The 13,741-nt window shown below is 43.1% G+C and overlaps 1 protein-coding gene across 6 annotated transcripts in view; it reads left to right on the forward strand.

Moving 5' to 3' along the window:
• Positions 1-11,183, forward strand: part of LOC107273680 (myocyte-specific enhancer factor 2) — a 29,655-nt gene extending 18,472 nt beyond the window's left edge. For 2 of the 6 annotated variants that reach the window (XM_015752115.2, XM_015752114.2), the window contains exons 2-8: positions 4,044-4,160; positions 4,381-4,584; positions 5,039-5,197; positions 5,378-5,513; positions 6,009-6,256; positions 6,401-6,585; positions 7,518-8,001. In XM_015752115.2, the coding sequence (XP_015607601.1) occupies positions 4,107-4,160; positions 4,381-4,584; positions 5,039-5,197; positions 5,378-5,513; positions 6,009-6,256; positions 6,401-6,585; positions 7,518-8,001 (1,470 nt within the window). In that variant the 5' untranslated portion in view covers positions 4,044-4,106. Of the gene's footprint in view, positions 1-45; positions 1,231-4,043; positions 4,161-4,380; positions 4,585-5,038; positions 5,198-5,377; positions 5,514-6,008; positions 6,257-6,400; positions 6,586-7,517 lie in introns of those variants that run through there. The other 4 variants (XM_015752113.2, XM_015752118.2, XM_015752117.2 and 1 more) reach the window with 4 other exon arrangements.
• The last annotated feature ends 2,558 nt before the right edge of the window (positions 11,184-13,741 follow it).

Raw genomic sequence — 13,741 nt, forward strand, 5'->3', positions numbered from 1 at the left:
GGGGGGCGGGCGACGCGACGGCGAGGAGTGGGCAGCGAGAGGAGAGCACGCGCGCTCGAAGGAGCCTTCATTGGATTGGCCAACAAGCGCATGACGTCATTCGCGTTATCGACCAATGAGGACGCCCCTCGGCGACGTTGCTTCAACGAGCAACCAAACTCCAGAGCGTGTGGACTGACGGGTACATACGGCTGCCGCCACTCCACTTCCCAATCTTTATTTCAGGCTCGACTGCGAACTCGGGGCGAACTGGTCGAAGCGCGCGCGACCGCCCCGTTTTAACGCCCCGTACACGACGCACGTTGTTTCTAAATTTGAATTGGACGACGAACACGGACCGAGTAGTGCCCCGCGACGCCACCGTCGCCACCGCCGCAACCGCCACTCGCATGTGAAAAGTATTTTAAGAAAGACGCTCGCAGTGTGCATCTAGTCAACACATCTAGTCCCGTACCGCGATACGATACCTAATAATAATTTCGTACTCGTATTATTAACCTGATCCTATAAATATACGGGCGTTCGCCGGCTGTCGAAGCTCGGGAAGAACTTCCGACCGGAAAGGAAGCAATTTTTTCGAATCGTCCGTGCGCGCGAGGGACGCCAATCGTCAGCCTCGAGGAAAGAAGGAAAGTTTGGATAACGATCGGAGGATCTACGTGGGAAAAGGAGGATCATCGTGGCGGCATCGTCTACGAGGAGAGAGAAGCTTTGCAGATCGACTCCAGGAAAAGCAACGGGGAATCGAAAGTGCGAAGGAATCCGTTGCTGCGATCTACTACGATTGCGTAACCAGCCGAAGTTTTTCGTCTGATCTCGAACAGCGTCAACCCTCAACAGCTGGGAGGTCAAACCGGTTGGAGAGGGGACGGATCATCGATCCCTTTTTCCATCGTCTCTGGAGAACGGACACCGTTGTGCCAAACTTTTAAACCGTTTCCGGCTACGTGGTTCTTTGCGTGCAGTGTCTTTTTTTTGGTGATCATGTCGGCATTTCTGCCTTCTTCTCGTTGCGGCCGTCGCACCGCCTAAACATAACCAAACGGAATTACGCTGTGCGCGATTCTCTGTCTCGCTGGTGCTTTATTATCGTGCGTCCTCGGCAACCCTCTTCAGGGGGGGTCACGTCCTGTCATCGGATGACCTTACGCACGCGACACGCGCCTCACTGTGCTTCGGAATACACGCTGCTATGACCACCCTCTGATTTTCTCAAGTGCCCTGGAATTGGTGAGTTTTTCATAAGGAATGTCATTAGGGGATGAGATTCACTTTTCAATCTTCTTTTATTGTGTCGTCGGGACGCGACGTCGCGACGTCGTTCCGTCGCACGGTACACGAGCATCTTTTAACTCTCTCGTCTCTCTGATCTCTTCTTTCTCGTACCCTGTGTCCTCCTCTTCTTTTTGTCTCGCTACCAGACTCACCGAACCGTTCTTGGAACTGGTCCAGATGAGCGGAAGATCTCGGATCATCCCTGCCCCAATACGTTTCGCGCCTTTATCCTCAAACTCCCTCGTAATTTAATAAGTCTTATTTCTCTATCACCCACAATGCATCGCTGCGTTCTTCGACCATTATGACCAATAGTTTTATATTCTTTGGATCTTTCCAATTATGCTGCGGGTCCATTTCAATCGCTAAACACACGCGGATAGTTTATCTCCATTAGTCTGTCAATATTTCTCACAGGGTCTTAAGGCGGATTCTAAACGCTACTGATTCTTTTCTGAAGCTTATCTACTATCACTCCCTCTCTTTCTCTCTCGCTCTCAGCATCCATCTAGATTCCTATTCATCCTTATTCCTCTTCTTGGCTATTCAGTGCGTGGCCTTCGCAACGTCACTCAAAGATTCATTCGTTCCTGAGAAAAGGCGATCGAGGCGCGATGTGTGCAGGTCAGTGCGCTGCTTGGTCGCTGACCCTTATTCGATGTCGCACTCTTGTATAATAGACCAAATTCGATCGGATAGACTGCTGCTTGCTTTCCTTTCTCTCTCTCTCTCTCTCTCTCTCTCTCTCTCTCTCTCTCTCTCTCTCTCTCTCTCTCCCCCTCCCTTCGCTCCCGACCATTTCCCTGCGAATCAATTTCGACCCAATAATAAACCGCCGATAAACGCGATTTCAGTCGATAGGACTGTTGCTCTTGTAAATTCCGGACCCAGAACAATTTCGCCCGACGTACAAGACTTTTCGAGCTGGAAAAGAGCGCGAAAGCAACGTTACCATGAAAACTAGTCTTCCTCCATTGTCTTTTCTATGACGTGCACTATGATCGCTATTCTTTTTATAGGCATCAGACAATACACTGCGAACAATATGCAACGCTCATACAACTGCATACATAGCCTTCACAACATTTGGATAAATAATTCGATCTCCTCATTAATACCGATAACGATATCAAACAGAATCACGAGAAATTCGTACGTGGCGATTGTACGGGAAAAAAAATATATACTTTCAAAAACAGTAAACGTCACAAAAATATGTACATTTTTTTTTAAAATAACAAAAGCAACAAATTCTGTCTACCTGCTGTGTCTTTTGTCGTTCGCGTTACAAGACACGTACTTATGCATAGTCAACCGAATGAGAATCACTGTGTATGATCACACGGTCGTGTTTGCTGTCGACATTATACGGTCATTTAACATCTATTAAGACTAGTCTCTGGCGACCTCGATAAAGTACGCATAATTGGGAATAAATAATATTTCGGAACAGACACGCAAGAGGACTGGCACCTCGGTTGAAAATGGGAGTCAGGTGCGTTTGCGCGATCGTGCGTACGAGTACGGATAGATAGACACGCGTAAGTGCGTCCTTTCGTGAAGAAAAAGACGTGCAGCGTCCCGTGTGTGTCTCTCGTAATATTTACACGATGTGCACACGCCTCGTGTATATTTGCTCTACCTACTCGCACGCACCAGACAGCAACACGGGCAGGAGTAGCTATCTCCGTCGGGCGGTCGGTCGGTAAAGCAGGTAACTGCGTTACCCGACGATAGTTTTCTCTCCACGAGCCAGAGGCATCGAAAAATTCATCAATTTTCCGACTACCGCAGTAAATCGATCCTTTATTCGCTACTTAAGTCAAATTCCGCTCGAGTATCAGTGTTGTCTGAGGAAATATTATCAACAGTAATAATATCGAACCTTACAACGAGTAAATATTCAATGACTTATCGACTGATATCTCTTTTTCCTGTGGAAAATTTAATTCATCCGCTTCGCCAGTTAGTAACGTCATTTCTCTTGGACCGTGGCGTGTCTTTCTCCCACCGAGAAGCCTCTCGTGCCGAAACGTCGTTTCGCTCTGTTCTACGATACTTTCAACCATTCATCAATTAACGTTATCTCTCGTGGAAGTCGTAAAGAGGGAATTGATACTCGCCAGAGGAAGAAGCCTCTTTTAATATCTTTTTCGTATACTCGTCCGCTGGTTGCATCTACATTATTTTTAGTCTAGTATATTTTCACGTTGGACTTTGAATGAGAATAATTTTCTTTAAAAAATTTTTCAATGATTCGGGGTTTTTTTTTTCGTATATATGTATATTTTTTTTTCAGTGGAATACAATCCTTGTATTTATCCGATAGACTCTACTCGATTTCGTTTCACGAGGATGGTTACGAGTCACGAGAATGAATTTAATTGTCTGTGACGCTCGCGCATTGCCATTCATAAGATCTATTGGCCCGCGATTAGCAGCAAGCATTCGCTTCTTGAATAATTCTCGTGAAGTACACAGTGCCTTTGCCGTAAAACTGTTAGCGAGATAAATAATTCTTTAGAGTGCAAATGAGAATTTGCCTCGTCGAATAAATGCATAAACGATATGTCGATATGTTGTCAGGAAATAGTCGTCGGAGCGATATAAAAATTTTTTCAGCGTCAATGAGATTTGATTTTTTTTTTTCCTTTCCATTTTCAAGTAATTCGTTAACACACTTTTAAACGGTCAACAGTTTCATGTTACGTAAAACGATATTTTTAGTGTTTAACCAATGACCTCATTTCCTCTTCTCATTGTTGCAGTGTTTTTAACATTCCATCAAGATCATCGAAAGAGTGTTCCTGGGTTACGAATATACTTCAACAATGGGTCGCAAGAAGATACAGATCTCTCGTATCACGGACGAACGAAATCGTCAGGTAAGAGGCTTCGAAGGTCGATACCCAGCGATACGGTGACGTTTTGCGAGAAAAGTTATACATTTTTCAATTTTTCAATTCAAATGTTATATATTTTTTTGTGAATTATTTACTTAATGTCGGAACGTTCTTTTTTTTCCCGATCCACGTCGATTTTACGATCCGGTCGGATTTGTACGTTGGTTGAAATTCAGGGTCGCTTATTGATGTTATCTTGCAGGTGACGTTCAACAAGAGGAAGTTCGGCGTGATGAAGAAGGCTTATGAATTGTCCGTATTGTGCGACTGCGAGATCGCGCTTATCATCTTCAGTTCGAGCAACAAGCTGTACCAGTACGCGAGTACCGACATGGACAAGGTCCTCCTCAAGTACACCGAGTACAACGAGCCCCACGAGTCCCTCACCAACAAGAATATTATCGAGGTGAGTCCATTTATCTTTGTCAGGTTCTCTTGGGTCGGAGAAGTATCCTCGTACGATTTGGCATTACTGATTTTATTATTTAAAAAAAAAAAAAAAAAAAAGGAAATAAAGAAAAACAAGCGATAAGCATCTCCTTGTATCTCTTGTACGTGGTAGATCCGGATATCTGAATTTGAGCCTTTTTTCTTCGCCACAACAGAATTCAGACTGGATCATCCAGGATATTTCTCTGTCGCAGGAAATCACTTGGGGAGAATAGTGTTAGTCCACGAGAAGGTAGCATGGGGATAGGTTGCCAAAATTGTCTTTCTCTTTTTTTCCTTTTCTCTTTTGTTTCCAAAGTACTTTATCTCCGGATGAGGGTAGATACCGTGTGTTGGAATTTGATGTGCATGTGAAGGTTGAGTGCCCTCGGGCGGTGTGGTCACGTGAACCTGTCTGCTGACACTTGCAGGCGCTCAACAAGAAGGAGCATAAGGGTGCCATGTCCCCGGAGAGTCCGGAGCCCGACGCAAGCGAATACAATCTCACCCCGCGGACCGAGGCTAAATACACCAAGATTGACGAGGAGTTTCAAATGATGATGCAGAGGAATCAGCACAACGGCACCAGGGTAGATATTCGATTTTATTTTTAAAAATGAGCTACCTTTGCTTTCTTAAGAAATGAATGAAAATATGAAAAATTGTATAAAAAGTTTATATACTTTGCCTAAATTATTTTATAAATTTGCTTCGTTTGTTTCTTGGATAACGCAAGATCCTAATTATTATTTTATTTTTTATTCAATTAGGGAATGGGCCAATCGAATTACACGCTGCCCGTATCTGTTCCTGTAAACAGTTATGGGGAATCTCTATTGGGATCTAGTCCTCAAATGGCGCACACCAGCATCTCGCCCCGACCGTCGTCATCTGAAACTGATTCAGGTAATCTTCGCAATGCACGACGCCAATTGTATTCGTACAATGACAATATTTCCTCCTCGACAATACTCATTATGTTAATAAATGTTAATAGCTTGTATGTAAAACGCGTCGTTCACAGTTCTACCTTAGTATTGTTTCAAGTCTGCGGTATTAAATTTCATAGATATATGAATTAAATTGAACACGTACGTGGCTACCGCAATACAGTCCTTCGTGAACGCGTTCGCACGTTACAAGCCCCCATGGGAGCCCCCTTATACAAATAAAGTTACAGCAGATTCCCATTACTTGCTCACGTACTTTAGGAGCATGGCGATTGCCTTATCAATTAATGAATTAATTAAAAAAAATTCTCTGTCGAATCACGCAAGACATTATCGCGCGATTGCACGAGGCTCGAAAGCAAAACTCCCGATACGAATCGCTCGAAAGTTCAGGAATGAGGATTTAATCGCGAGGATTACTAGTAAGTCTAATTTGACTTTTTCTCAACAGTGTACCCATCGGGAGCGATGCTGGAGATGAGCAACGGATACCCGCCGTCGGCGTCACCACTTGGCGGTTCCCCAAGTCCTGGACCTTCGCCAGCATTGGGAGTCGGCGGTGGAGGTGGAAGTAAAGGAGGGAATCCGTCGAGACACTCGCCACAGCCCCCGCCACCTCCTCATCCCCACAGAGCTAACCTGCGGGTGGTCATACCCGCGCCCCTCACACAGCCGCTGTCCGAGGACAACAATTACGATGTAAATATTCCTCTGGCTATCGCGGCCTGCCACGTCAGGATCACGATGACGTGACTCAAATAATGAGGATTCAAACCAGGAGGCTGTCAGGCTCCTCCGGGGGTTTCTCTCGATTAACGATTAAAGATTGACGTCTTCTTGCAGAGCGGCCACTCGCAATCTGCACTAAACACACCGGTAGTAGCATTACAAACGCCGTCTGTCCCGGCTGGCTATTCTAGTTTCGGGCCCACGGATTACTCCTCGGACCTTAGCAGTCTCGCGTGGTCTCATCAGAGGTACGTTGATGACTTGTCAATGTATTCGGCAGCCACCATGTCCGGCATCAGGTAAATCATATTTCATAGTTATCGTTATAGAGGAAAGCTAGATTGGTTCGGTCGGTAACTGTGTACTCAGAGTGACAGCTGATCCAGCTTTTGTTAAGGGATTCCCTGGTGGACGTTTATGGAAATACCGAAAGGACGAAATATATACACGGATTCTTATATGATATCCGCTGAACCGATAAAGCTTTTTTCTATAGCTTTACCTAACCCGCCATTATATCATGCGCTTCTGTTACTAAACACATTATCTTCGGTGTAACCGGATATCAAATATTTTCTCCAAGTACAATATTTACTTGCTCATCGAATTTATCCAGTTACGCCGGAGTCAAATATATTTTATACAAATATATTTTTCATGGGAATCAATCGTCGGGGTAAATATAATTTACTGCGCGGGCCTTGAAGTTCTTACATCGAGGCGGCTTAAGGCTTAACTTATGGAACGGATGGAAGTGCGAATGAATAAGAGAGAAAAATGAGAGGGAGAGGTTCAATGTAGTACGAGAGTTGTGCATGCACGTGTTCCAGGCTATAGCATACGATAATAGACGCTGGAAAGAGCTTTGTAACATCTGCCTTGAAAGCTCCAATTCGTTTGAGAGAAATTCTTTGCCATCGCGTACAGCCGCCATATATAAAGTCATTGAAAAGAGGTCGTTGTTACGGCAGTTCTTCGAGGCTCGAAAGGAGACAAAAGATAATTATGAAAATTTGCATGATACTCGAATCCAATTATCTGCGAGCTATGATATCGCGAATGGGAATTGAATAAGATTGGCGACCGATCGATCGGATCGTTTGCAAAGTAGCGAACGTGTCGGGTAAAATCAAGAGGCTGTAGAAGTAACGAAGATACGAGGGGTGATGAGAAAAGTGGTCGGAAGGAGATTGAAAAAAAAAGAAACCATCAAGTATTTTCTCAATTTCAGTGGTCTTCCACACTTAGCTGTATCGAGCAGTACGCCACCGCCGTCGACGTCTCCTCTACCCGTGAAGATCAAGAGTGAACCCATAAGTCCGCCGAGGGATCCCCACGGCGGTGGTGGCGGCGGAGGTGGCGGCTCCAACGGCGGACCAAGCAACTCGGGCAGTCTACACCACGCGGGCATGAACGTAGTAGGTGCCTCGTCGTCTAGCGGAGGCGGTGGAGGTGCACCAGTGCCATCTCATCACGTATCTCACGGCTGCCCACCTCAAAGTCTCAACCTGGTATCCAGTAGACCGAACAGCAACCCGCCGCCCTCTCACTCCGGGAGTATAACGCCGACGAATATGCCGTCGCCGGGAGGCGGGAGCGTTCCTGATATGCGCAGCAGTCACTCGGCCGGAGGTGCCAACGGGGGTAACAGTTCAGACTATGAGAACGGGCCGCTGATGAAGCGCTCGAGAATCACGGAAGGATGGGCGACTTAATGCCGATCAGGTCGAGCGCTTCTCTCACGCCTCCTCGTTAAACGATTAAGTCCCGTAGTGCTCTCGCGTCCGAGATCGGAGATCGTGAATCGAAGATCGTGCGTCGTTGCAGTCATTGTCATTGTCTACGTCTGACAGGACCCTCGTCTGCGTGGTGACGTAGTCGCTGAACGAGCCGGAATGCGGGTGAAAGAGAAAAAAAGAAAAATCTGTTTATATTTTGAAACTGACACGGGAAAACATTTATCTGATGAATAACATGCGGTGCCATAATGTTGAACCTTTATATATATATATATTATATATGTACGATGGATATATATATATTTTCATGTATATAATAAGAGGTGTTGTTTGTATATATGTCATTAATCGATGATGATGGTGTCGCGGTACGGTGTTCGGCGTTATACGCTCGATCATCATTTATTCGCACGACGATTTTATTCGACGTCTTGGCGTTTTATTCGCGTTCTTGTAAAGCGTAAATTAATGACCGATCACGAAACTTAAGAAAGTGTACCAATGTCGAGACTAAAGAGCTTGCGAAAAGTGGGAGGGTAGTAGGGGGACGGTCTGCACAAAGTGTGAGGTTTGCGAATGCCAGAGTCTACTATCACGGTTTGTTGTTGTTCATGGTACAGCAGCCCTTCGACAGCCTAAACCGTTGGGTTCACTTACTTTTACACACTCTTTTAATTAATTTCGATAGTCCATACTTTGGAGGTCTCTTCTTTTTCTTATTTTTTTTTTTTTCGACCGCTTGTTTTCCGCATCGACGGTTTGTGCTGTGGGAACTTTTTTTTTTTTTCTTTTTTTTTCCCTCTCTAATCGGCTTGGCTTTCATGAGCAAATGATCTAGTCACACGTGGAACGTAATAGTGTCCAGGGCAATAACGACCATTATAAAAATATTAAAAAGAAAAAATTAATTTTATCAGGAAGCCTTATAATTGTAACTATATTTTGTCTTTCGTTAATATCGTAATTTTTATACCGTAGCTACGTCATGGTAATTTAATCGATGCGCTTTTGCAAAAATTGCAATTAACTCTGTCGCGAGGGGCATTAAAATTAATAATTGGCAAAATTAAACTATCGGTATGGCGGCTACGCGATGCCGGTGAACACGTAAAAGTATTTGTTTTTTTTTTTTTTTTTAATTTGGCGTGTACGGTATTGTAGTGCTTTTTTTTCTTTTCTTTTCTTTCAATTATCAATGGATCTTATTAACGGATTTATGGCTTGCCGACGTGTGAAAGGGTCGGCTGCTGTACTCAAAGTATACACGATATTATATGTGAACGGGATTCGAAATTAATATATTGAAACACGAAATAACATTTAGATAGGTAGATAGGCATATACGATATAGTGTTGATTAACAAAGAAAGAAAAAAGAAATATATATATACATATAGAATTATACATTTTCCACAAGTATTTTGCACATTTGATATAAAAAAAACAAGTACGAAGGAATAATGATAGATCACTAGGAAAGTTGCAACCCTTGGCGCCTAAAATGCACACACCGAGTGTTCCCGTCACCAGTGTAAGTCGCCCTCGAGTAAGAGGCGTCGCGACGCCGGCAAATTCCGACCACTCAAAAATCTAATATGCGATGTACGCTTAATGTTTTACACCCAAGTACAGGTGAAGCGTACAAGATATATCCGATTAATTAAGCGAATTATAACAAAATCAATTAAATGTTGATTGAACAATGATAATTGTTAATTATAATGGTACCGACACCAAATTTTTCAATCGTGCGTACTTGTGGGGTGGGGCAAGTTATTTGTTAATAATCATAGTGATTTCAATACGACCAACGAATGCGATAAAAACGTTTGTGTCGATTCGATTGCACATGCGTACTCTTTGCGTTATGTAATTAATTGGCCAATTCACTAATTATCAATTTCATTATGTGTAACTATACATGCAATGCATTCAGACAGATTTATCCTGGTGATCGTTGGGACACTCGAAATTTATAATTAACTTATCTTAATATGGAGTACACAGGTATTTTGAATTAAATAGTGCCTGGCACCATTCGTGGCCCTCCTATCATACTATTGTAAAAGAGTTGAAAAGGGACGAAAAAAAAGAAAAAAAAAAAATTTCTTACACGACGGCGGTGATCGATGGACGTTTCATAAATGACCATACGTTTGGTATCGGGAACTATAACGCGAATGAGATTAAAGGGAAACAAGTTATTAAAGGGTAAAATAAAGGGGCGGCGTGGGGAGGAGGGGGAGGAGGAGGGGGGAAAACACATTCTTAGTCACCGAATAATTATTGCAAATTTTTAAATACGATCACGAAGTGCAATCTCGTAGCCAACACACTTTTTTATTGAAGAGAAAGGAAAAAAGTATAAAGAAATCGTTATTTTTCATATAAACGAAGAAGTGAAATTAAATCTATTGAGAAAGAGATATATGCCTCCTATAGTTATTAAAGATTTTCTATCGGTACAAAATTTAATATATTTCCATTGATGACGCGCGGTCACGATAAGAAAGCGAAACAACAGTCGCACGCAGTGCCGAGCGATTGTTCGTTTTAATTATTGTTGCGGATTTTCGTGAATTCGTACGTGGCCGACAGAAGGGATTACATTGTTCGAGCGTTAACGCGTATCACTGATAAGGATGCATCGGAGCGAGATGCCTGGAGGAAGAATTAAATGCGATTAGAGAAGAAAAGAAAAATCGTCTCCGTAACGAATTCACGTAAAATCCGTTTGATCCGTTTTTCATGAAACATAAATCTGATTGTACAAGAGTCAGACGAATTATCGGGACAATCCAATAATGCCGGAAGAGATGCAATATACGTACGTTTGTCGTAGAGAAATACGTGGTGGGTAGAGGGCGCGGGAAAATTTGAAATAGCTCCAGGCCACGAAATAAAGGAAGGAAGAAACGTAACTCGGTAAACTTATATTTTCTTACGATACGAACGAAGGAGAGACCAAGGAAGCTACAGGGCGACAAGCCAGTCCGTGGAAATGCGTGCGATGATATTACCGATGTCCAATCACTCATTGATGGTCGTGATGAATTACGAAATAATAAGAGCAGCATACTCTACTGTAAAGCTAGTAACTTATACAACCTACTCGAACTATTCGAAAAATCACTCGACGTCCGTGATCCGGGGGGGGGGGGGGGGGGGGGGGGGGGGGGGGGGGGGGGGGGGGGGGGGGGGGGGGGGGGGGGGGGGGGGGGGGGGGGGGGGGGGGGGGGGGGGGGGGGGGGGGGGGGGGGGGGGGGGGGGGGGGGGGGGGGGGGGGGGGGGGGGGGGGGGGGGGGGGGGGGAAAGGAAAAAAATCGCGTCAGTCACAGAAAGTTATCGGTCGAATTGTTGATGTGGAAAAGATTTAATGATAAAAAGCGACATATCTTAGTATCTTTGAATGCAAGTTTTAAATGTGTTATCCGAAACCTATTTTATCATGAAACCGTAGGCGTTAGTGAAACGATGTATAGTTAGAATATGAGGAAAACAAAAAAAATATGTTACATAGACAATTTGTTGAGTGTATGTACTTTGCACGTACACGCGGTTACATAAGACACGCGTCATTTTGTCGCGTACACATACACATACACGCGAAACAAACTCGTATACATTAATGTATATTTTTAATATGAATTAACGTGTAAGTAAATATGTCCGCAAACTCATAATTCGATGTTAATGAGAAAGAGAGAGAGAGAGAGAGAGAGAGAGAGAGAGAGAGAGAGAGAGAGAGAGAGAGAGAGAGAGAGAGAGAGAGTTGCATGTTTTCGTTTTTTGGTGCAACCGATTCGCTCCGTAAATATCATCGATATCGTCGGGTAGTTTATTGTCAAAGCCAAGTTTATACATTATAGAAGAAATGCGGAGATATGAGAAATTAATTATCGTTAAGAATTTCGCAATTTTGTTCTTTCATTTCAATTTTGTAATTTAACTGTGTTGTCTCTGTATGACAAACATTTTTTTTTAATATACTCAGACTGCGATATCATCGTGACTTTGAGGGGCCAACTTCTTACGTGTTACAACGTAACAGAGTCCCCCCGAATGTCATACTGATATCATTGCTTAATCGTACTCGTCCAAATGATCGCAAAGGACAATTGTTTATTGACAAACTATTTTATCAAACAACAAACAGGAACACAGTCAACGTCTACGGCTGTCAATCGGTTCTAATGGCGTTATCGCGAAACGAGGATAATTACTGAGTATAATTATGACAGATTGATAACGAGGATCGTCAAACGAACCGAACGTCTCGTCAAGAGAACGCGTCTGGTGTATCGATAAAGATAATCAGTTAACAATTTTTCGAATGATTTTCCATTGGTATGATCATGCGGCTGTGCTCTACAATATTCTAATGGGTATATTCGATACGTTAAGCGTAACGATAAACACTATTGTTTTGAACAGATTGAGCCGACTAAGAGAGAGCGAGAGAGAGGTAGAAGGAACAAGTGAAAAAATATACATACACACAGAATAGAACTCGAAAAACCGATGATAAAAGCTGCGAAGAAAATGGACCACCTTTGCCGACGGAGCAGCTTAAAATATTATTAAAAAGGAAAGAAAAGAAAGAAAAAAGATAAAGAAAATTTTCTACTACAGTCTACAGTAGATCTGTGGCATACTTATATATCTGTAAATAACCGTCAGTTTTGTACCCGAGGAACAAAGCGATAACGCGCGTCTATAAGGGGTGACCAAGAAAGAATGAATTTAAAGAAAAAATGCAGGCCGAGGGGGGTGGGGACTCTGGTTTCGCAGCGACAATTGCAAATCGTACTTGCAAGAGGCACAGCACAATTACGGATCGTTGTATCGATGTAGTTAAGTCATATAATGATAATAACAAATAATTAAATAAAGGACAAAAAAAACAAGGTGTATGTACTAGCCACAACTGTTGTCACCACAAGTAACCTGTAAGCTATTAAGTTTAAAGCGCAGAATTTAAGGTACCGGAGACATATCCGTAATAAGGCGAAGGTAGCAGGCGTTACAAGTTTCATCTACGGTTTAGAGAATTAACTATTGCCATTGTAGGATTAATTGTTAACGTCGACGGTGCATTTTCAAATTTTGCCGATTACAGACCCACCAGCAGCTGTTTGCTTCGTTTTCAAATGTACTTCGGGGCTCCACCTAGCTGCCCGACGCTTGCACCTTCTCCTTCTCTTAGAAAATCCACATAAACGTACAACAGAGGGAGATTCCCCGCAAGTACCCTTTATCAATCTTATCACAGATTGTTTCGCCGTAAAACAAAGGGCCCTGCGCGAATTTTCAAAATGCACCGTCGACAAGAAAAGATAAATTTTATCACCGACATACATATATATATACGAGATATTAGCATTGTTCTAACGTTCAAATTCATTCTTATCTCTACGACGAAGTCCTATAGTCGTGGATATACGATTGTTCGACGATCCAAACAGATCACGTATTTTTAAAGTTTTATTGAATTTGTTTTTTTTTTCTTTCCTTTTTTCTTTTTTACATAAAAAAAAAAATGAAATTACACACTGTACGATGTATACAAATTACAAGCGACGGGGACGCGTCCCTGAGTCTGTGTGTGTGTGTGTGTGTGCGCGCGCGCGCGCGCGTACATCTATGTATATATATATGAATATGCAAAGAAAAAAAGAACAGCGACAGAAAAAAATGTGACAATGGGTGGGGGGGG

This window comes from Cephus cinctus, unplaced genomic scaffold, assembly GCF_000341935.2.
Source record: "Cephus cinctus unplaced genomic scaffold, Ccin1 Ccin1_scaffold1780, whole genome shotgun sequence".
NCBI lineage: Eukaryota > Metazoa > Arthropoda > Insecta > Hymenoptera > Cephidae > Cephus > Cephus cinctus.